The 23,061-nt window shown below is 34.3% G+C and overlaps 1 protein-coding gene across 1 annotated transcript; it reads left to right on the top strand.

The window, feature by feature from the left end:
• The first annotated feature begins 978 nt into the window (after nt 1–978).
• LOC145681365 (uncharacterized) lies at nt 979–19,908 on the top strand. The gene is made up of 8 exons (XM_081753020.1): nt 979–1,179; nt 4,449–4,622; nt 6,361–6,459; nt 8,567–8,669; nt 10,280–10,478; nt 13,342–13,498; nt 17,332–17,491; nt 19,658–19,908. Exons 1-8 carry the CDS (start codon nt 979–981, stop codon nt 19,906–19,908), a joined length of 1,344 nt encoding a protein of 447 aa, XP_081609146.1.
• Nucleotides 19,909–23,061: the final 3,153 nt, after the last annotated feature.

Genomic DNA, 23,061 nt, shown 5'->3' with positions numbered 1-23,061 from the left:
CCTCAGTGATGACTCGTTCATTGCACTATCGCCATAAACACTCTTTATTTGCCTATAAATTTCAACAGGCTTAACTTTTTTGCGCCTTCAGAAAACGAATGACACTCCGTACTTCACATTTGGCGGGATTTTCGATTGGCGCCGCCATTTTGAATCGCTGTAAAAACAAGTAGCGTGACCGCACAGCATTGAGACTCGGCTCACACTGAGGTGAAGGAAGGAGCTACTGCCACGCACGCGATCGCAGTGGTAGGGGGTCGGAGCCGCGCCCGATACGCAATCGTTCCTTACTTTCTGAACGACCCTCGTATTTTACAATATCTACGTTCCTTTTTCTGTTGAATCAAAATGTTAACAGAGCTTTCTTTCCACATAAATTTTTGTTTTTATTATTGCGTCAACTACTGTCTTCCAAATGACAAGTTAAAGGAGCAGTAGAAAACTGTTTCTGAAGTAACATGTTTGATATTACAGAGAAGCGATGGCGAAAAATTATGATAAAAAATGTCCACACTAATACAGAACGACACTATGATTTCAAAAGCTTGAAATTTCTCTGACTAGTAGCAAAAATTCTAAGAATTCCGTGACTTTTGTAGAAATTTAAATTCCCTGACTTTTTCAGGATATTCTGCTCATTCGCCACCATGTATTGCAAGTAATTCGGCTAATGCGTTCCTCATAATTCTGGAGTGGAGAGGAAACAATGAGATGGGCACATGCCGACAACGCTGTGCTTAAGTTTGCCTATCATTGGCTACTGCTTATTTAACTTGTCAATTAGAACAGACAATAAAACACACATCCGAACCTCCCGGACCCCCTTTGGCTACGTGTCTGGAAGGCAATTTGAACTCTCTTCGTATAATAAACTGTACAAAAATAAAATGGATAATAGGAACTATAGTAGACAAAGACAATATTTGGCTATATTGCAATTTCTTATCATCAGTTTTTATTTCGAATTTCTTCCAAAAGATGTCATTGCCTGACGAAGAGGAGTACAACGAATTTATCGACTCTGCTGCGTACAAATTTATGATAGGACCAGGAAATCCTAAAGTAATGTGCATGTATGCTCAAGCAGAGGGGTCTATACTTTACAATGCACCATGGCTTCATATCAGTAGCGAAATGGATTCAGAAGATCAAAGTGACAGAATAAGGATGGTGTCTGAGGTAAGTGTTATATATTTTAAAATAAACATTGAATTTATTTATCTGGCAATGATAAACAAATAATAATAACAATAAAGAAGTTAAGATACTGGACTGAAACTAAATATTTATATTAATTATTAAGAAAACAATTTATGTTAATCAAGTAATAGGAAATAGAATAAATAAAACTTAAAAAGATACAGAAAATCGATAAATAATAACAAAACAATCTAAGAAACTGTCAAACTAACAAGTTAAAATAAAAGGTAACATGTGCTTACATTCTAAATTTATAGAGATGCCATTTCACAGTTGATTGAAATAATGTTTCGTTACTAAATAAATCTGAGGCTGGTATTAAATCTCTAAATAACTTAGAAATAATTACACAGTCACATACACACACACAAAAAGAAATGAAATCTTTGAGTTTTACGTCCCACGGTTATGCCGGCTAGGCTAAAGGAGATGATGATGATGAGAAATGAATGAAATAGTGGAATGAAGAAAGTGCAAGGAAACGGGAGAACCCCGAGGAAACCCACGCACACGGTGTTTGTCTACCACAAAGTTCACTTGGCGGCAGCAGGATTTGAAGCCGGGACCCCATGCACCAGAGGTGAACGCTCTACCTCTGAGCCACAGCGGCCCCTAGCCACACACAAAAATAAATAAATAAAATAAAAGTTCTGTTTCCCAGACCCCAGGGCATGAATTCGATTTTTTTCTTTGTTACACAGAATTCAAATTTTGAAACCACAGCAAGATCGATCGTGTCAAGTCCTTTTTATGGTCGAGAAACGTGTGTCCTCCCTTTCCAAAATCGCTCGTGACACAATCAGTCGTCCTGGGGTTTCGAAACGTGAATTATGTGCAAGAAACTACATCGAACCTATATCCTGGGGTCAGCTGTACAAAACTTTTGTTTTTTGTATTGCTGTGTTATATGTATACTTCCTATCCAAAATCGCTAAAGTCTTTCGCCCATTAAAAAAAGACACGGTCAATTATCCTGGGGTTTCAAAATTTGAATTCAGTGTAAGAAAATACATCGAACCCATATCCTGGGGTCAGCTGTACAAAACTTTTGTTTTTTGTATTGCTGTGTTACATGTATCCTTCCTATCCAAAATCGCTAAAGTCTTTCGCCCATTAAAAAAGACACGGTTAATTATCCTGGGGTTTCAAAATTTAAATTCAGTGTAAGAAAATACATCGAACCCATATCCTGGGGTCAGCTGTACAAAACTTTTGTTTTTTGTATTGCTGTGTTACATGTATCCTTCCTATCCAAAATCGGTAAAGTCTTTCGCCCATTAAAAAAAAAGACAGTCGATTTTCTTGGGGTTTCGAAATTTGAATTCTGTATAACAAAATACAACGAATTCATACGATGGGATCCGCTGCACAATTTTTTAAATTGCTATGTTACATGTATCTTCCCTATCCAAAATCGCTCGTTTCTCGCCTATAACAAAAGATTGACACAATCGATATTCCTGGGGTTTCGAAATTCGGATTCTGTGTCACAAAATATATCGAATCCATACCCTGAGGTCCACTGTACAGTACTTTTATTTCTTTTGTGTGACTGTGTTATAAATGATGTACATGTTAAATGGTTTGAAGGAGAAAAGATAATAGTTTTTGTATGACGCATGAGTGTACAGAAACATGATTTCCTTCGATATCTTCGAAGACTATACTATGTTGAATGATGTTCTGCGTATTATCTATAAAATTTGTCCATATATTTTTTTTTAATTTATGAGTTATGTTTTCTATAGAATAACTTAGCAATTTTATTAAAGTCTTCGCAGAGTAAATACCTTATTTATATATATAAAAATGAAAGTCACTATAACTTTTGAACCATCCGACCGATCTCCATCAAATTTTCAACATAGGTGAGATTCGAGCCTGAGAGTGATGTTGTCATTTCACTTTGGCGATACAACATAAAGGAGGGTAAGGGGATATATATATATATATATAACTTAACTCTTGAACGACGAAACCGATCTCAATCAAATTTGCCACATAGATGAGGTTCGGGCCCGAGATACTTTTTATCATTTCACTTTGACGGTGCAACGTAGGGGAGAGGGAGGAGGAGATATTTAAAAATGATCAAGAATGACCGATATTAGTGTCGATTCTATAGTTTTCGGGGTCGCTGAGATGAACAGTGATACTTTCAATGTTGTTTAAATCCAAATTCAACCTCGAAACTTCGGGAGGGGAGGAGAAGATACAGTATATATAGAAGAAGTATTAGGGGAACTAAATATCTATGTTTCAGAGTTGGGTTGTACCAGCGCACATGATTTTAGAGACAGAGGTGAAAAAGCAGAACCTATAACGCAGCTACTTCTATAAAATCCATTGCGCCGATATGTCCCAACTCTGAAACATGGTTATTTAGATAGACAGTGTACTAATTCCTCTAATATTTCTTTAACCACCTTTGATATTTGTTATAGTTTTCGAGCTAGGCAGCCTCAAAGTTACAATTTTCTCGATTTCGGCATCTCGCAACTTTGAAACAACGCGTTTTTCACCTTATGTTCATATGAACTTTTTTATTATTGTTTTGGTGTGAGGATTTCACCAGTGGATTTTGGATACTTAATAAATGAACGCCCTGTGTATATATATATAAATGATCGAAAATGACCGATATTAGTGCAAAATCCATAGTTTTCGGGGTCACTGAAATGAACAGTGATTCTTTCAATGCTGCTTAAATTCAAATTCAGCTCCCATTAGCACTTTATGTCCAAAATAAAACGCATTCTCCCTGTATAAAGAATGAGTATACTGTTACAATCATGTCTATCAAACTCCCTTATCTTAATTGTACAGTCTGCAGCAAAAAAAACCCCTGCAACATGAAAATCTAAGTTTATTTTGAAACTACGCCTAACAGCGCAGAGAATCAATATAACGTCTAAATGGCACGAATCACGCAGGAGAAACCTCGGCGTCCTCCCTTGCGCACTTATTTTGGAACAACAGACGTCGTCGTTTCACAATAAACTTACATGCTCATGTTGCAGGTTTTATGCTGCGGACTGTACATACTGTTTGAGTAAACTTTCAATTCGTATTTTATAGAACTTTGTGACTCAGTAGTTTTTGTTTCCTCTCTAACCATACTACAAATTAGAAATTAGTAATTGATTCAACAATTTATTATTTGATTGAATTATTAGATTAGATCTGTATATGAATTTACTTTATTATATAAGTAAAATATGATTATTTGTTGTATTCTGTGTTTACAGAAAATGCGGAAAGGCCTAATAAAGATTAAAGAGGAAATGAATTATAATACAGTAGGGCAAATAAATAGCGCATCGGCTGCATTGAGTTCCATTTTACTAACTGCAAGTAACGATGGCGCTAAAGCACTTGTTATTGGTTTAAGGACTAGAGAAACTTCCATGACTATTCTAAAGGTAAATACTGAAGTTTATTTCAGTTATTCAGAAGACAATATTCATGTATTGCTTAATGATTAAATAATTTAATATATAATTGATATTGGAGATGTACATAGCACTTAATGTGGCCCAATCTACTGCATGTAAGATCTTGCCAAATGTCAAATATAGCTTGCATATGATACATCCCTTGATGTGCATATAGGTTTATTTCAGGAGGAAGAGTTTTTAGTTGCCTCATTATAGATAGATAAATAGATAGCTGTAGCGTAATCGACAATTTGCATATCACCTCTACATTACTACACTGCTAAATCACCTTCATGCCTAAATCAGGATTGTGTAAAATCTTTACACTCAAACACAACCCTTGAGACTATATGACTTGTCCCAAAAGGGGGCGACCACTACTTTGTATATATATATATAAAGAGAGAGATCGAGAGATAACTCTTTTAGGAACCGAACGATAGAAAGTAGAAAAAAGCAAAATTTTACTGCATACCACAGGTGACAAGTTGAGACTTACACAGCATCCTAATACAAGGTAGTGTGACGATTTTTTTTTTAGGTAGCACTGCGAATATCTTGAAAAGGAATTACCCAAGATAGATAGTTGTCAAAAGTATCGATCCAGTAATGGATCGACAATTGTTGATAATGGTATTATGGGTTTCAAATATAAATAACCATCACCACTACAATCATGTGATTTCAGTTCGCATTCTTAATATCTGAGCATTTGAGATTAAGAAATAAACGCTTATACTTTGTTCTGAGAGATCAATGTTTAACCCTGTAGCTGTAAAAATTTCTAAAACAAAGATAGTTAAACTAAAATTTACTGTTCCTGGGTATAACTGGGTAAAATTTACTATTATGTCTGGTTGTAACAAATGGTTTTGCGAACTCTAAATACTTTAACAACCGGTTCTAGTGGATCGGCTGAATAACACCACTGTTTCTTGTTAGGTTACAATTTCCTTAAAATATAAATTTCATATTTTAACGACAAATGAAAAAATGCATGATGTACAGTCCGCACCAAAAAACCTGCAACATGAGCATGTAAGTTTATTGTGAAACTACGTCTAACAGCGCAGAGAATCAACATAAGGTCTAAGTGGCACGAATCACGCCAGGAGAAACCTCGGCGTCCTTCCCTGGACACTTATTTTGGAGTAAAAGACTTCTTCGTTTCACAATAAACTTACATACTCATGTTGCAGGTTTTTTGCTGCGGACTGCACAATTCTGATAATATTGATCATATTTTGTTAAATTTTCAAAACAAAAATACTTTTTTGTGCAATTTCTTAAATAGTTCTATTATTGGATTATTTCATGACGAGACTTCCAGATATCCGAACACCTAAAAATTTAGCGCCTCTATTAAATTGTATTAGTTTACCATTAGTATGGAAATAATTATGATATAATTCATTATTAAATTACTGGCTTTAATTTATTACGTCTATTTTGTTTTTATTTATACCAAGTTTTTTATTTACTGTTCCTTTTTTTATTATTTGTTAAATTTGGGATCAAGTTGATTAAATTTGGTAAGTTTATACTTGGAGACATTCATAGATTCTCCTGTTGCCCTTCTCCTACCCTGTTGATCACACAAATTAGTATATTATCAATTACATGCATGCACCATACGTCTCCTTTAGCTCATAAGACATATTTGTAGAGTGTAAAAAATGTTTAATTTCATATTATTTACATATTTCATAATTTTAAATTTCAGAGCATGCTTGAACATTTAAGTGAAATAAATGCAGAAGCTCCGGAAGAGTTGAGGCCGATAGTCACCAATGTTGGTTCCGCCATGGGAAGTCTTATGAGTGTAAGGGAATTTCCATTAAAATGTTTTCAATTGTGATTGATATTCTTCTAATTATTCTCTCAGAATTATTAATTACTCAAGTATTAATTTCTAATCTAAATTAATGGCAAGGTGGCTCAGTGGTAGAGCGTTCACCTCTCGTGCGTGGGGTCACCGGTTCGATTCCAACTCGCGCCAAGTGAAATTTGTGAGGACAAAAACTGTGTTCGTGGGTTTTCTCGGGGTTCTCTCTTTTCCTCCCACTTTCTTCATTCCACCAATTCCTTCATTTCTCATCACCGTCTTCTTTAGCCTAATCGGCATAATCGTGGGACGTAAAACTGAAAGGTTTCATTTCTAATCTACGCTCTCAACACACGAAGTTTGATAAATAGAAATGGAGCACGTTGATAAATAGAAGACGAATATCTAATTCAATTTTACGAATTCAATATGAAGAATGCATTGATAACTATTATTCATGGTAATATTCGGATCATTGCTGATCACATGTCCCAAAATGATTACCCTGATTTCTGAATGTTTTTGCTTGTTTCCTATTACATTGATTTTTTTTTTTTTTTAATTTTCTTATATAGATGAATCCGTATAATTTGTGAATCTTTTGGTGGTTTTCTTTTCCAAATTTAAAATCAAGGCTTGATTTATACGAGAAGGTTTCTTGTAACTACTATGTATTTTAAATTGATGGGAGGTTGAAGTTCTCTTTTTCACTAACTTTTATTCGTTGTATTTTAATATAGCTTGCTGAAAATTAGTACTTTTAAATATGAATCTTATGCGGTAAGTCATATATACTTTAAGTGAATTAAAACGAACGAAGTAGCTCAAGTGATAGAGCGTTGCTTTTGCATTCGGGAGGTCGCAGGTTCGATTCCCGCTGCCACCCATCTTGACTGGGGTTTTCCTCAATGCTACCAGGTAAATGCCGGGGTGGTACCTGCTAAACAGGCCCTGGCCGATACCTTCCCAACACCTTTCTGAGCTGCATCTGGTGATTGTTAAATAAATAAATAAAATAAATTTGTTTTTACAAATAATAATAATAATAATAATATATATATATATATATATATATATATATATATATATATATATATATATATATATATATATATATATATATATATATATATATATATATATATATATATATATATATCAAAATAACCATTAAACACAAGTCAGTGTATTTACGAAAACTAAATTATTCGACATTTCATTTTTTTAAAAAGTTTTCCAATATGAATCACAATAAATAGATAAAATCGGTTTAAGATCGTAGTAGATACTCTTATTGGGTAACACCTAGTGTTTTTTTTAAAGTGGGTCCATAATACAGGGTGTCCGACGAAACGCCCTAATTTTAAATGACAGTAACACAACATGTATTGGACACATAAAGAAGATTCATACAGCATTGAATAGAACAGGTTTAGAAGTTTTGTTTGTGCAATCACACTATTTCTACATGAGCCTCATGAGTGACACAGAAGATGTCTAATCGATACTCGATTTCTGTCCCGCTATCTTTCAGAATCTGTGGCTAAGTGTTTCAATTGTAGCTCTAATCCTATAACGAAACTCTTCCAGAGTTGTTACTTTGCTAGTGTACAACCTGTCCTTAACATGTATCGACAGCAAGAAATCCAGGAGAGTAATGTCAGGCGACTGGGGTGGCCATGAGATTGAGAAAGTTAAAACACCCTCGAACATCATGTATTGAAAATACTGTGTCTTGATGTAATTCAAAAGGATAAGTGAAATTTAATTTCTTTTCTATATTTAACGAACTTCAAGATATAGTCTGCAAAATCAATTTAGAGTTGAATCTTAAACAACCAAGTACAACAATAATAATAACAATGGCAAAGGAAATGGAAGGAAGTTCACCAGGGACTAGTAATATTTAAATATATCATCCCAACATTTGCCTGGTAGAATTCAGAAAAAAAAAAACATTGGTAAAAATTTCAAGTCAGAATGGCCGACTGCCAGTTTGAAACTTGAGACTTCCTGATTCCAAACAAAGAAGCAAACTGAATTTAATAATATCGTTGTTGTGAATAGAAATATACATTTACATTTTTGCTTTCTATTATTTCAGGGGTCATCAGGAATACTTACAGAAAACACTTGTAATTTTGTTCCACCTCAGGATGTTGATATTGCTGATGAGTTATATTATGATACAGATATTGGGTACGACAGTAAGTATGAAACTGTATAAAATTACACTACTTTATCCTTGGAATATTTGAGTATAATAATGAAAAATAATGAGACAAATACATTTTTAATGGTTAAGTTATACATTTGATAGGGAGCACTGTAGTCTAGTGGTTTTGGATTCACGTCCGCGTTCGATTGCCGACCTGTGCTTCCCAATTTTCGGCGTCCACTCAGTGTCGTGAGGCAAACTCAGGAATCACGTGAATAAAAGACTAGAAAGCGCCATTAGGTCTAGAAAGCTCTTGATACGCCTGTCAGGGCGACGCAGTGCGCTAACCACGTGTTCGTCGCAAGGTTGGTCGTAGTTCAACCGGTCGCTAACAGATGGCATTGGAGTAGCTAAGACCCATAAGGGCTGTCATGCCAGTGGTTAGTTTTTAGTTAGTTTATACCTTTGATTAGTTTCGTATATGTGTGTTTCATAAAATAATAATATTCGGTAACACTTGTTTAAGAAGATCTTGAAACCTTTTGTCTAGGGTAGGACTCCCTAAAAGAAAAGGACATACATAAAAATTTACAATACGGTATATTCATAGTTATAGACTTATCCCTTGGTGAAATATCTGGAATAATTAAATAATAGATGGTCAGCAGTCACCGAAATTTGCTATCAGTTGAGTATTGATGACAAATAAAAGCATTTCTTTTTCTTTTTCTTTCTTTTTTTCTTCTTTTTTTTTAAGTATCACGTAATAATATTAATTAATGTTTTGATGAAAAACAGGGATCTTGAAGTTCCGAACAATTCTTTCAGGACAAAGGGACATATGATGTAAATTAAGGATTGTAACGGTTAAACCGAAATTATAACAAAAAATGAAGTTTTGATTGTCTTTAATGTATCTCATTGATCTGAGGCCATTTGTGTGGGCTTCAGAAAAACGAAAAGTTTAAACCAAGAATATTGGTAAATAAATACATTTTTAATATCTTAGGTTCAGTTTTGAATTTGCTTTTAAAATAAAACTTGTCAAACTAATTTGATGATACTTATTTAAGAAAAACTAAATGATACAATTTTAATTCTATTTTTAAAAATGGTAGGTACTTCCGCAACAATTTTTATAGAGGGAGTTTGTCTACGGGCATCTAATTTTAAGTACATACCAACCCCCTCTATAAAAATTGTTGCGTGACTATCTTAGAATTCTGAAATAAGTATTTTTGGATGGTGCACATATTAGTTCTTAAGTTAAGTCTTAACAAGACTACTGTAGGTCCCATAGTATTGGAGCTATGGGCCTTTAAAGTTCATTTTTTCATGTTTTCGACAGCCTGCAACTCCGAAGGGAAGCATGTGTGCACCCAGGTTCGTCTATACTTCTTGTCTTATCTTTGTGTCAGAAATCACTTCCCAAACGTTGTCAGTGTTATTTTGAAACACTACTCTGTATATTTAACTTTCTTCGAGAATATGGTGAGAAAGAAAGTCAAATTTTTAGCACCGAGGTTTGGAAATTTGACGATAACCCATGAAAAAATAAACTCCGAATTAATTTTTAATGGATATGCGACCATTTTATTATTAATACTAGTCTTATTTTCTAGTTTTCTATGATTCCATGTGCTTCTTTATCTTTAACAGTTAACATGATAGTCCCAGCAACATTGGAAGAACAGCAACGTTGTAATGTTTTAGACCACACACGTAGCGACACAGCATCCGACATATCATCAATAGATGACATGGTTCTCCAATTGTCTTCTGAGGTGGTGTCTATGAGTATTATTGGAGAACTGCTGGAGACAGGGACAACTAATAACGTGTACATGAAGATGGGAATGTACGTTATGTATTAAATTAAAATTAAAAAATATATATATATTTCTTTTGTCTATATTTTACGAATATGTCTGAAACTTAACGTATGAAGAGTGAAAAAATGACTGACTGGACTAGGATTCAAACCCAGGATCTCCGACTTACAATGCCGATGCCGTAACCACTGCACCGGATTCGAATCCGGGTCCAGTCAGTCATTTTCCCACTCTTTGTACATTATTGAATTCACATCTATAAAGGATATGGGTGTTAAAAAATTTGTTGTTTCCTCTTTCATTAATATCTATATGTTTGGAACTTTCTTTTTGTTCACATAGGAAAAACATTATGAAATCAGTGTTGATACAAATCTAAGAAGTCACATACATTAATTTCGTCGAGAAAGTGAAGAAAATATTTGTAAAGATTGTTTTGGATCAAGTTATATTTTTATATACAGAGTGAGCCTTAGAGGCCAAGCAAATAAATGGTTTGAATCATACCTTAAAGATCAGAGGCAAGGAACTGAAACCACAGGAATAATTAATAATAAAAATAAAAAAAATGTGTATCAAGTAATCAAGCCAATACAATAATAAGAACAAATAATAAAACAGTTAAATATGTAGAAACTGCTACCTTTCTCGAAGTTAAAATATCTAATAATTTCAACTGGGAACCACATATAGAACATGTAAGAAGTAAGTTAAGCAATCTGTGTTATGTAATTAGATGTATAAGAGATAAGATTAATGTAAAAACAGCTTTGAGTAATGTATATATTACTCAAATTTCAATTCTATAATAAAATATGGATTGATATTTTGGGGAAATACACATAAAAGTCTTATCATCTTTAGGCTACAGAAAAAAGTGGTAAGGATACTAGCAGGGGTAGAATGGAACTCTCCTTGCAGAAATGTTTTTAAGGAACTTGAAATAATGACTCTTCCCTCAGTTTATTTGTTCGAAATATTAACATATTTGAAAAAAGATAGTAGAGAATTTATTGTTAACAAAAGCACTCACAGATACAACACAAGAAGTAAAGAAGACATTCACTTGCATCTACATAGAACAAATATATACAATAAATCAGTTACTCACAAAGGTACTCTATTATACAATCTACTTCCATCATGTATAAAAAATCAGGTCTCTGTAAACAGCTTTAGAATTAAACTTAAAAGGTACTTGATAGAACAATCCTTTCACTCTGTTAAAGAATATGTGCGAAATAATTTGTATACGTACAATTAAATGTATATTAAGTAAATTAGTGAATCTAGAAAAATCCATGTAGTACATATGTTTACCGGTATATATATAACTGACATGTTTAATTTCCTTGTATGGCGATGAACGGATGCAATAAAATATGATTATGATTATGAAGTAGACACTTTTAAAAGCTTAAAGAAACAAGAGTTTTAATAACATAGCTGAAATACTTATGTGCTTGAAAGAGTATATGCTAAAGAAAACATGGTTTAGTTGCAATGTTCTATGTGTACCCTTTTCGTGAAATGCGTATGTCAATTAAGTCGGAAGTGTTAGGAACCGGCAGCTACATTTTTTTTTTTTCCGGAATAATGTGTGATGAGATGTATTTCGTCATGGTATATTTCATGTTTTCTTCACTTATAAGTGTAAAAGAAAACATTGCAGCATACATCTCCCGAGTACTAGAAACCGTGCTGCTGATGATCCTTAACACTTCCGATATCGCGCCAAAGGATTCTGTGTTCACTGTTATCAAGGCTTATCGTTTGTCTACTTTGGGCCAATCATAAAGTCAGAGCATATCTCAAAATTCGGTTGATGGCATGTCTGGGAATTTCACCATATGGAATACTCTGTACGCCCACTGAAAATTAATGAAATATGCATTTTTTGATTGCGTATGTTTGGCTTCCTTTCCGCTGATAAGGACCACCACAAACAGTTTTTGGAATTCGAAATTGGGCCTCTGAAATTTGGCTTTTTCGCGACTTTCTACGGCCCTAGCTCTGAAACTATGCACTTTTCCCCACAGATCCATATGAACTTTTTCTCTTATTTTGATGTAAGGAATCACCGCTTACAGTTTTTCGGTATAGTTCATTAACACCCTGTATAAATAATAGCTTCAATTATTTTTGTATTCTGTATTTTTGTATTTAAGTATTCTGCAAATTGTCAGGTCCTGGAATTAGTTTTTTTTTTTTTTTAATTTTAGGTTTGGGCATGGAAATGTTTTTTCTATTTTTCAAAATCATCGATCAGTTGTGTTCTTGCTATTTCTCGTTTTCTTTCCATCTTTCCTTTGATAGATGTATGAAGAAAATTTCTTCGCAAGATATGTCCAATCCAATTGATCTCTCTACGAAGGATGTTAGCTAAAAGTGTCCTCTTCTCTCCTATCTGGTTTAAAACATTCATTTTTTACTCCCTCCATCCATTTTATCTTCTCCATCTTCCTCCAACACCACATTTGTGAGCTCTCTAAATATTTCTTCTCTAACTTCCGTAGTGTCCAAGTCCCTGAACCATACAGTTCAATACTACAGATATAGCACTTGACCAATTCTTTCTTAGTGCAATATTAAGGCTGCTAGTTAAGAGTGATCTTTTCTTGTTGAATGCCTCTTTGGCCATGGTAGTTCTTGACCTGATCTCTTTCTGTTGTTCTACAATGTTTTAATTCAATTGTAAGTATGAAAGCGGTAAGTTGGTATTGAAACTTCAGGAAGTAAAAAGAACAAATCATAAACTAAAAAAAAAAAAAAAAGTATTGAAACAAAAATATTGTTATAAGTACTTAAATAGTAATGAATATCGAAGAATATTTCTTCTATCCTTATGTTGTGACACAAGTCTTTAAAAAGTGCAATCTTCTGTTTCAGACTTGAATTTGAGGATTTAGAGAACAGTACTATAACATTTGGCAACACTGGAGGTGTTTTTGTTTTGCCACAAGACTTCTGTCCAGATGTCGATGAAGAAGGAAAGTGTCCGAAATATTCAGCTGTTTCTGCCATTGAGTGGCCATCGAAAACACATGTAAGTTTTTTTTTTTTATTTTATTTTAAATCTGTGTGATGTAATGGATTAAAGAATATTGATAATTATTACATTTCATGTTTTGTATTATGCTGCTTTTCTGTTTTATTCTGGAAAATGTTTTGGATTTTATCGCATTGATATGTTTTACAACAAAATTATTGGTAGTAATATTTTCTATGTTAGCTTTCGTACTCCTCTCTTTCAGAATTTCTGAACAAAAAGCTATACAGGGGCACAGTGGCTCAGTGGTAGAGCCTTTACCTCTGGTGCATGGGGTCCCTGGTTCAATCCCCGCCCAAGTAAATTTGTGGTGGACAACATCGTGCTCATGGGTTTTCTCGGGGTACTTCCGTTTCTCTCCTTCCACAATTTCATTCCACTAATTATTAAATTATCATTCACTTGCATTAATCATCGTCTCCCTTAGTCTACAGGTCATAATTGTTAGCATGAAGCATGACACAATTGCTTTATGTCGACAAATAAAATAAGTTTACCCATCAGACCATTAGATACGTCCTCTATTACATTTTTCTAATCATCAAGAAGGCGTCGAAGTAACCTAAACAATAGAGGCTGCTTGGAAAACTATTTCTCACCGCACTCATCTCCAACTACAGGTTCAACCTTCTATTCAATGGACAGGAATACAATGGTTTTTCCTCTTCGACTCCCAGTCAGACTGGTTTATTTCTCAAGGATCGACATGAGTTAATCATCAATTGTGCATTAAATGTAACTTCAGATTTTTAGCACAGAAATGCTGGTAACTCATATTGTGGACAATCGGAGATATGGCCCCGGCAGAAACTCTGTAGCTCCTTGGAGCATTCCCCCCGGACCACTCCCTGAAAGTAAAAATGAAATTTTTGAGTTTTACGTCCAACGGTTATGCCGGTTAGGCTAAAGGAGACGGTGATGATGAGTAATAAATGAAATGGTGGAATGAAGAAAGTGAGAGGAAACGGGAGAACCCCGAGGAAATCCACGCACACAGTGTTTGTCCACCACAAAGTTCATTTGGTAGGGGCTGGGATCGAACCTGGGACCCCAAGCATCAGAAGTAAACGCTCTACCACTGAGCCACCGCGACCCCCTCCCTGAAAGTGTCACTGGTGTTAACATAAGTGTTTATTTTCCTTTCTTCTACTTCTAATCTATTGAATATATTTAACTTACATCATCTTGTTAAGATATTTATGAGAGTTAAATTCAAACTTGAAATATGTTAATATATACGAGGAGGGACCTAAAATAAACCGCATTGAAAGAGCGCTGCTGTTCCTAGGCGTAGTAGAGAGTTCTCCTCCTGGGTGGGTCTAGCAGAGACCTTCCCAGATCAATTGGCCAAGCGGCGTCTGCGTAGGAGGTTAACGTTTGATCGTATTATTGTTTTTCTCAACTGTTCTCGTTTGCTACTTGCAAAATCGTTATTGCAGATTCAAAGGAACAAGGAGTGTGTTTGCTTCCTACTTGGAAAATCGGAAATGAAAACTTACCAAATGCTTCAACAGGCTTTCAAGAAGGATACTATGAACCGCACACAATTTTTTGAGTGGTTTAGACGCTTTAAGTGTGGTGAGATGAGTGTTGAAGATCATGCTCGTTCTGGGTGCTCTTCATCATTTCGAAACGACGAAAACATCAAAAAAATCTACCCAAAAATCAACGAGGATCGACGTTTTCATAATCGATGATATTTGAAAACAGACAGGAGTGAGTTGGAGCTCGTGCCAGCGTGAGGTTTTGCAAATGAGACGTGTTCCCGCTAAGTTAGTTTCTCGCCTGCTCACACAGGATCAAAAACATTCGTCTGATTTGAGCCAGAACTTGAAAATTAGATTAAAAGTGATCCAAATTTTTGGCCAACGTGATAAAAGTTTCCGAGAATTAAACAAAATTTAAAATGTTTTGATGGTGTAGAGGCTGTAAAAAGAACTTCGCAAAGCGCACTGGACGATATGAAAGTTGAAGAGTTTCAGAAGTGCTTCAAACAGTGGGAAAGAAGATTGGAGAAATGTATCACATTTAATGGAGAGTACTTTGAAGGAGATTGAAAGAATTTTGTAAAGAAACTTAATAAATTACTTTTTTTTTTTTTAGATCAAAAATCCGGTTTCTTGTGGATGCCCCCTCGTATACCTTAATAACTGCCTTCAACGGACTCGTTTACCGGAAATTTATCTTAAAAGGAAAAAATACACAGATCCATAAATTTAGGGATGAAAACATGTTAAATTCCCTTGATTAAATGGAAACTGTGGTACGTGGACAAACGGAAAACTTCAAGTGCCGGAATGCAGAGTTCAGACCATTTTAAGTCATCCTATTAAAAGCCAGATATATACATGAATAAAGCTGCTTTCAATAATTGCAATGTCGAGGACTACATCAAAATAGGAAATGATATATATATCGAAATAGACACAATAAGATATAGAGGTCAAAATTAAGAGCTGTACGGAAAGTTCAAAAAGAGAAGAAGAGGTGGGGGAAGGGGGTGGAAAAATTGGCATTGAGTTGGAATAAGAAAGTAGACTACAGATTTATAAGATGCTGTCAGCTGTTTAAAGAAACGCAGAAATTTGCCTTAAGGCAAAATAACTCTGATATGCTTAGTATAGTTTTTCAGTTGAACGTGTTTGTTGAAAGTTAAGCAGGGAAGCAGCAATGTCTGCAGAAAACCATTCTTTCTGTTGAAATAAATAAAGAAATGTGTGTACAGTATTTTATTTTCTGTTAATTGTAAGTTTTACGTGCATTAATTCGTCGCGTGGAAATACATACTGTAATTGAATAAGTTATATACAGAATTTTAGGTATGAACATAATTATTGGTTAACTGGTTTACAGCATTTTGCTGATAACATAGCACTGATAAGGGAGAACGAAAAGGACTTGCAGGAAGCACTTTCAAACTTGAACCACCAACTGGAAAAGATATGCAGAATAAAGATAAATAAGAAGAAAGCCAAAGTGATAAAGTGCACAAGAACAGGACAGGAAGGGGCAAATGCATGACTAGAGAGAGAGAAAATCGAAGACGTTAAGACATTCCCCTATTTAAGAAGTCTGATATCCTCGGACAGAAGAAGTGAAAAAGACGGAAGTTCAAGAATAGCGCAGACTAAACAAGCATTCAATAGGAAAAGAGGACTGCTAACATCAAGGAATGTGTCATTGGACGTTAGAAAACGATTTATTAAGACTCTGGTATGGAACGTGGCGCTTTACTGATCAGAGACGTGGACATTGAGAAAAGCTGAAATATCAAAACTGGAAGTATTTGAAATGTTGTGTTGGTGCAGAATGCTGCGCATATCATGGGCCGAAAGAAAAAAGAATGAAGACGTACTAAAGGAAGCTAATGAAGGACGACAAATCATGAAGATAATAGGGAAAAGAAGAAACAGCATGCTTGGCCATTTTGGATCACCGTGCTGATAGAGGGAAAGGCAGAAGGAAAACCAGGAAGAGGAAGACCAAGGATAGAATATCTAGATGCAGTACGAAGAAGAGACCTTATCAAAATGTAAAACAGCTGTCCCACGGGAGAGAAAAGTTTTAAAATTTTTATGTTGCCCACCAACCTATTGCTGAGGTGAGAAAGAAGACATAATTACTATTTTTTAGCATAGGATACGCTTCTTAACCGGAAACCTATCTCTGATGGAAATTTTGTTAGTCTCGTTCGGTTCCGCTTAAGACAGGTTTTACTGTAATACTGTTAGATAATTTAATTGTGAATGACTATTATGGTAAACCCAACATATTATAAGCATATTATATAGAAGAGAAAAATCTGTCCATTTAATTTTCTTTATTTCCAGTCATATATCAAATCAGCCGAGAGATTGGCACCTGGAACGAATGTGCTAGAGCTTTCCTTCTACTCTCGCGATATGAATAAAAGCTTCCATTTTAATTTATCAGAACCAATCAACTTCACTATACCGAGGAAGATGGTCGGAATAAACAAAACGTTGCCAGGTAAAACTACAAAGAATTCATAATTTTCTGTGTGATGTTCGTTACTGTTTTAATTTAATATGAAGGTAAGTTAAATTTTTGCGGAATACTCATTCGGTAAGTGAAATTGTTTCTAGTTTAAAGGGATATTTACTTTGCTAAATGAACATTTACCAATCAATGTTCAAGCAACTTTAAAAACCTTAATATATGGAAAGGAAGCTAGGTTAAGATTCTTTTAATACCAATGCTGGTCAAATTAAAATTGGTTGATCTTGGTTAATCACGTGATAACCTATCAGATGACATAGAAAGCAGATAACTTAATTTTAAATGTAGAGAGTTTTTGGTTATTGTAGATTCAAAATATTTATGTGATTTCCTTAACTACGATTATTAACGGAACGTCGGAAGTTATTGATTTTTGTTGTTCTTTGTTTGTTTGTTATTTTATTGATCGAAATTCTATAGGATAATGTCGAGAAACTTAAACAAAAGAGTGCCAGGAGAATTAAGTACTTCCTACAAAACACTACAATGTCTTTCGTAATATCAATGTTAATCAAAACTAGTTTATTTTGGTCTTTCAGCTGAGTAGTGTATCGAGTAATAAATATACTTGCGTTAATGAATGTTTTGAATTTGTCCAATGGAATTTCTGATTGAGTTTATTACCTGTTTGGTTGTATATAGTTTTTTTCCGTCCCAAAACAACTGAGACAATTTCTATCGGTGGTTGGCAACACTGCGTATAGGCTTGATTCCTTTAGTTATGTGCAGTCCAGTTATTTTAGTAGCGATAGCAACAGAAGGCAAATGTTTATAGTGCCGGTGCTGATCATTAGACAAAGTTACGTGAAGGTTGTTTTCAGTAGCTTTACAAGTGTTTCGGGTTTGTAGTTTTAGGAAGAAATGTATGTAAAGGAAGAGCAGAGGAGTGCCATTAAGTTTTATTGTCGATTGAAGAAACCCGTAGAAGAAGCTTTCTGTCTTCTGGAGAAAGAGATGTGTACAGCAAAACAGAAAACAGCACTTAGAAATTGCCTTCATTACATAAGGCAAAAATATTCACCAGTCAAGATCAAATGTTGGTTGCATTCTTTGACTGTCGAGATCTGATTTTTCAATACATTGTTTCGTCAAACACTAGAATAAGTGCTGATTATTGCAGAACAGTGCTGCAGACATTGAAGAAACATGGGTACAAAAACGATGAGTGTGTCATACTGAAAAACAATTGTATGTTGCTGCACAATATACTTAGACTACATACGGCCAATACAGTTATTTCTTATTTACAGGAACTTGGATGTCACAGTAATGTCACAACTTTATTGTAGTCCAGATTTTTTTTCCATATGACTTTTGACTATATTCCAATTTAGAAAAGTAGTTAACGTGGAACAAAATTTCAAACTGATCAACAAGTCATTACAGATTGTGAGGAGTGCTTAGGCAGTATTTCTCAAGAATAATAGCAGAAGACATTTGAACAAAATGACAGAAGTGATGGGACACTTGCATTCAATTAAATTGGCAGTACTGTGAGAAAAATGATTATTTCCTTAATATTAAGATGTGTATCATTTTTCTTTCAACGTTTTCGTAGTTCTTTTGGGACACCCTTTATATTTCTTTATTAGAAACATTTTTTTTTAAATATAAGAATCAAAATGGTGTTTGATATTTTATCTGCGTTTATTTGTTTGTACATCTATTGTACTTAGTTCACTAAAACTATAATCATTTTTTGTCGATGAATCTGTTAAAACCAATAAAATTATTCAAATAACTTAATTGTTGATGCCAACAAATATATTACAAAAAGTTGTTATATAGTATATAACACTCATTTTGTTAATTAAGAATATTTAATAGTTAGGTGGTTCATAGATTACATGTATTTTTTTTAGAAGACTTTTCTTGTCTGTACTTTATATATGATAGTTGAACACAGATTATATTTGGTAACTTATTTGCTACGATTCTTTTGTAAACAAACATTTACTCAGGAGAATATATGGTAATTGAATAATTACTCTCAAAACTCGTAAATATGTACAGTGATTACATTTTGCATTCAAGTCTTTGTATTGAAAATTTTTAAACGCATAAACAACAAACTTTCTCGATTTTTTTCAGCTTTCGTTTCTAAAAATTATCATTTCACTCTTAATTTAATTTCAGATCCTGTTTATATTGATACTACAGCTGAACTCAATGAGAAATCTTTACCAATTATCTATTCTCAATTTATTGTTTCGAATCCTGGTTCCAGTGTCAACATCGAAATAACTCCAACTGAAGAATCAAATCACAGTCTTTTCATAATGTTGGATCATGAAAGGATGCCAACTCTAGAGGAATTTGATAGAATTATCTTACTGAAGGATATTGAAACTGTTAGGAATGGTATGTTTCCGTTTGAAGGTCTGTGACTGCAATTTGTTTAAAAAAAGGAATAGGAGATACGTTTAGATAGTGGAACAGTAACGAATTAATACAAATATCAATTTCCTAATAGTAAAAATTCTACAATATTAGCATTTAAGAGCCTGACATACTAAAAATAACACAAAATTTACCATTTCTCTTTTGCTTGTTTGTTCATAAATGAAAAGGATAATGAAATGCAACTTACCACACTATAGATAATGTTATTCTACAACAGAAAATATGAACTTGAAGAATTTTCAGTGCTGCCAGAATAACAACGCCCCTAAAATCTAAGTTAAGGCAGCGACTACAGAAACGAACTCAACTGCATTTGATTACGTATCACGTTGTCTTAGAATCCTGTGAACTACTTTTTAAATAATAGTTGTATTTAGTTTGTAATAAACAAAATAGTTTTAACATAGTTATTAAAGTGAAATAATAATGTTATTTAAAAAGTAGTTCACAGGACTCCAAGACAATATGATATGAAATCAGTGGTGGCTTTAGCAGGTAGGTCGGGTAGGCATGGGCCTACCCCAAAATTGTGATAAATATATAAACGCTAAAAGACGCAATAGACTTTTTATACTAATAGTAGATAATTATTTAAGAAATAGCATCAAACACCACTGTAAAAGCAACTTTGTACTGTCGCTAATCAATCAAGTGTATATATGTGTCCATAAGCGAGGGAGCGGGCCTACCCAAAATTAAAACCCTAAAGCCGCCGCTGTACGTAATGAAATGCAATTGATTAGGATTACGATTTTAGATTTTTGGGTTCTCGGCGTCTAAGGCCATTTAGCCCGTCACGTTTTGAGGGATGACGTCCCTCGGCGAGCACACTATCCGAGGAAAGGGAAGGAAGAAGGAAGGAAGCGGCCTGGGACCTATAAGTTAGGTACCACCCCGGCATTTACCTGGTGTGAATGAGGAAAACCCAGGAAAACCTCATTCAGGGTGACTGGCCTGAGAAAGCATTCTTACACCTTTTCGACCGAGTGCCCCCACCGGGAATCGAAATGCAATTGAGGGCGTTCCTCTAGTCGTTACCTTAACTTAGATTTTGGGGGAAATGTTATTCTGGCAACACTGTAATTTCTATAGACGACAACACTAAAAATCCTTCAGGTTCATATTTTCTGTTATAGAATAACATTATCTATGATTGTGGTAAGTGCATTTTATTATCTCCTTTCACTTATGAATAAACAAGCAAAAGAAAAATGGTAAATTTTGTATTATTTTTAGTATGTCAGGTGGGAAGTAGTACCACATTTGATATTCATTTTTAGTCCAACTATTAGCTGAAAAATTAAATTAAATTTATTTGATGTGTTTTGAGATTGTCTACATGTAAACTAAAAAGTTCTTCTCTGTTCTTCATTTTGTTTTATTCAAATACATCAGTTGTAAATTAAAATTACATTGTTGCAGTTGAAACAATAATGAATAACAATGAAAAATAATTAGTATACAACAATATGGACACATTACTCTTGTTTTAAAGTAAGAAAATCTCCTCCAGTGCTTTACCGGGAGGTATGGTTCCTAGTATTAAAGCTACATTACCTCTCTGCACCGCCATGCTTATTCTTTGGATTAGGAAGCTGGTTGTTCTTTCATCACCGGATAAATGTGTGATGCGTTTTCCTACTTTCTTTATGAAGTTTAGGGCTTTCCTTCCCCACGAGCCACTGGATTTAACTGCAACTGGTACGAATTGATATTTTTCCATAATGTTGTTGTATTTTCTTCTTTTCTCTATCTCTTTCCGACCTGCTGCATTGCCCGCCTGGATTGAAGAGAAAGGAAGGTTGGAAGGTGCAAAAGTGTCTGTGCATGTGAAGTCCCAAATTAAGGCTTTACCTTTCTTCCAAGGAATTAAGGACATCCAATCTGGTCCTTTTCCATTTGTTCGACTACAGCCATTTGGCTCCCTTATTGCCTACATGTATAATTTTAATGAAAATTTTTAAAAAATCAAAATAATTTTATTTCCGTGCAGCAAGGGGTACAAAAATAACCTGGCTCCCGTGCCTCAAAGAGTTAATGGGGAAAAATTGCCCCAGGGTGAGATATATAGGCTATATATACCGATCGATAATTCTCATTAACCTGACCAAAATGATATGGATGAGTAGAGGTATTGACTCCTTACATGATCTCATGCGTACTTTTTGTTCCTATTATTAGCTATGTTTCACAAAGCTGTGGAAGTAATTTCTTATTTTCTCTAAAAAGAAATATTTTAACATATGGTTCCGTCAACTTGAGAAATTTTAACAACCATTTTGGGAAAACCGTTTGAATGGCATAATTGAGTATATGTGTTCATAGTTCTATATTAAATAGTGAAAATATATTATCTATATAAATAATAAAGAACATTCTAATCACTGGAGTATTTCATTTTTTCATAGGATAGAAATTTTAGGGCAAACTGCTCAATAATGTTGTGAAAGAATTAATTATATAGAACTTTAGATATATTTCTAAAATGACAATGAAATGACAATTAGCAGGGGCTCAGGGATAGAGCGCTTCCCTCTGGGCGTGAAGGCCCTGGTTCGATGCCAGCCAGCGTCAAGTGGGTTTTATGGTGGACAAACACTATGTGCGTGAGTTTCCTCAGTGTTCTCCCATTTCCTCCCACTTTCTTCATTTCACCAGTATCATCCATCTCATTACCATCATCTCTCTCTTAACCTCTTTGCATAATCGTGGGGCGTTAAAATGGAAACAAAATAACAGTTAGCTTTTAATTCCAAAGAAATATACTTTTTAAGTTGAAGTCACACATTATTATATTCCTTTGTTCTAAAATCAATTATTTTTTAAAAATATTATTGACATAAGTCATGTATGATATGATAAGAAATTCAGAATTAAGAAATTTTAGTATTAATTTAATATAAACACTCTTAATATAGAAAGGCGTGAGAGGATAATCATTATATCTCTAGCACAATACCATATTAAGTTTTTAATGCATTTCCTACGTTTCAAGATCATCAAAGAGCTCTTTTTCAATCTTATTTTCTACGCAACACATAACTGTAGAAAGAACATCCTGCTAGAGCTTCAACACACACTGTATTTTAAACTATAATGTGTTACAGGTTTGGATATCTACCCTACTCTTCATTAGA

Source organism: Thermobia domestica, chromosome 3, assembly GCF_964235325.1.
Source record: "Thermobia domestica chromosome 3, izTheDome1.hap1.1, whole genome shotgun sequence".
Classification (NCBI taxonomy): Eukaryota; Metazoa; Arthropoda; class Insecta; order Zygentoma; family Lepismatidae; genus Thermobia; species Thermobia domestica.
This window is presented reverse-complemented; position numbering and strand designations above follow the sequence as displayed.

Bases quoted from the DNA above. Each gene is read 5' to 3' on its own strand.
- LOC145681365 (XM_081753020.1), top strand. From the start codon at position 979: ATGTCATTGCCTGACGAAGAGGAGTACAACGAATTTATCGACTCTGCT. The intron at 1,180-4,448 runs GTAAGTGTTATA...CTGTGTTTACAG, and splicing joins GAATAAGGATGGTGTCTGAG to AAAATGCGGAAAGGCCTAAT. The intron at 10,479-13,341 runs GTACGTTATGTA...CTTCTGTTTCAG, and splicing joins GTGTACATGAAGATGGGAAT to ACTTGAATTTGAGGATTTAG.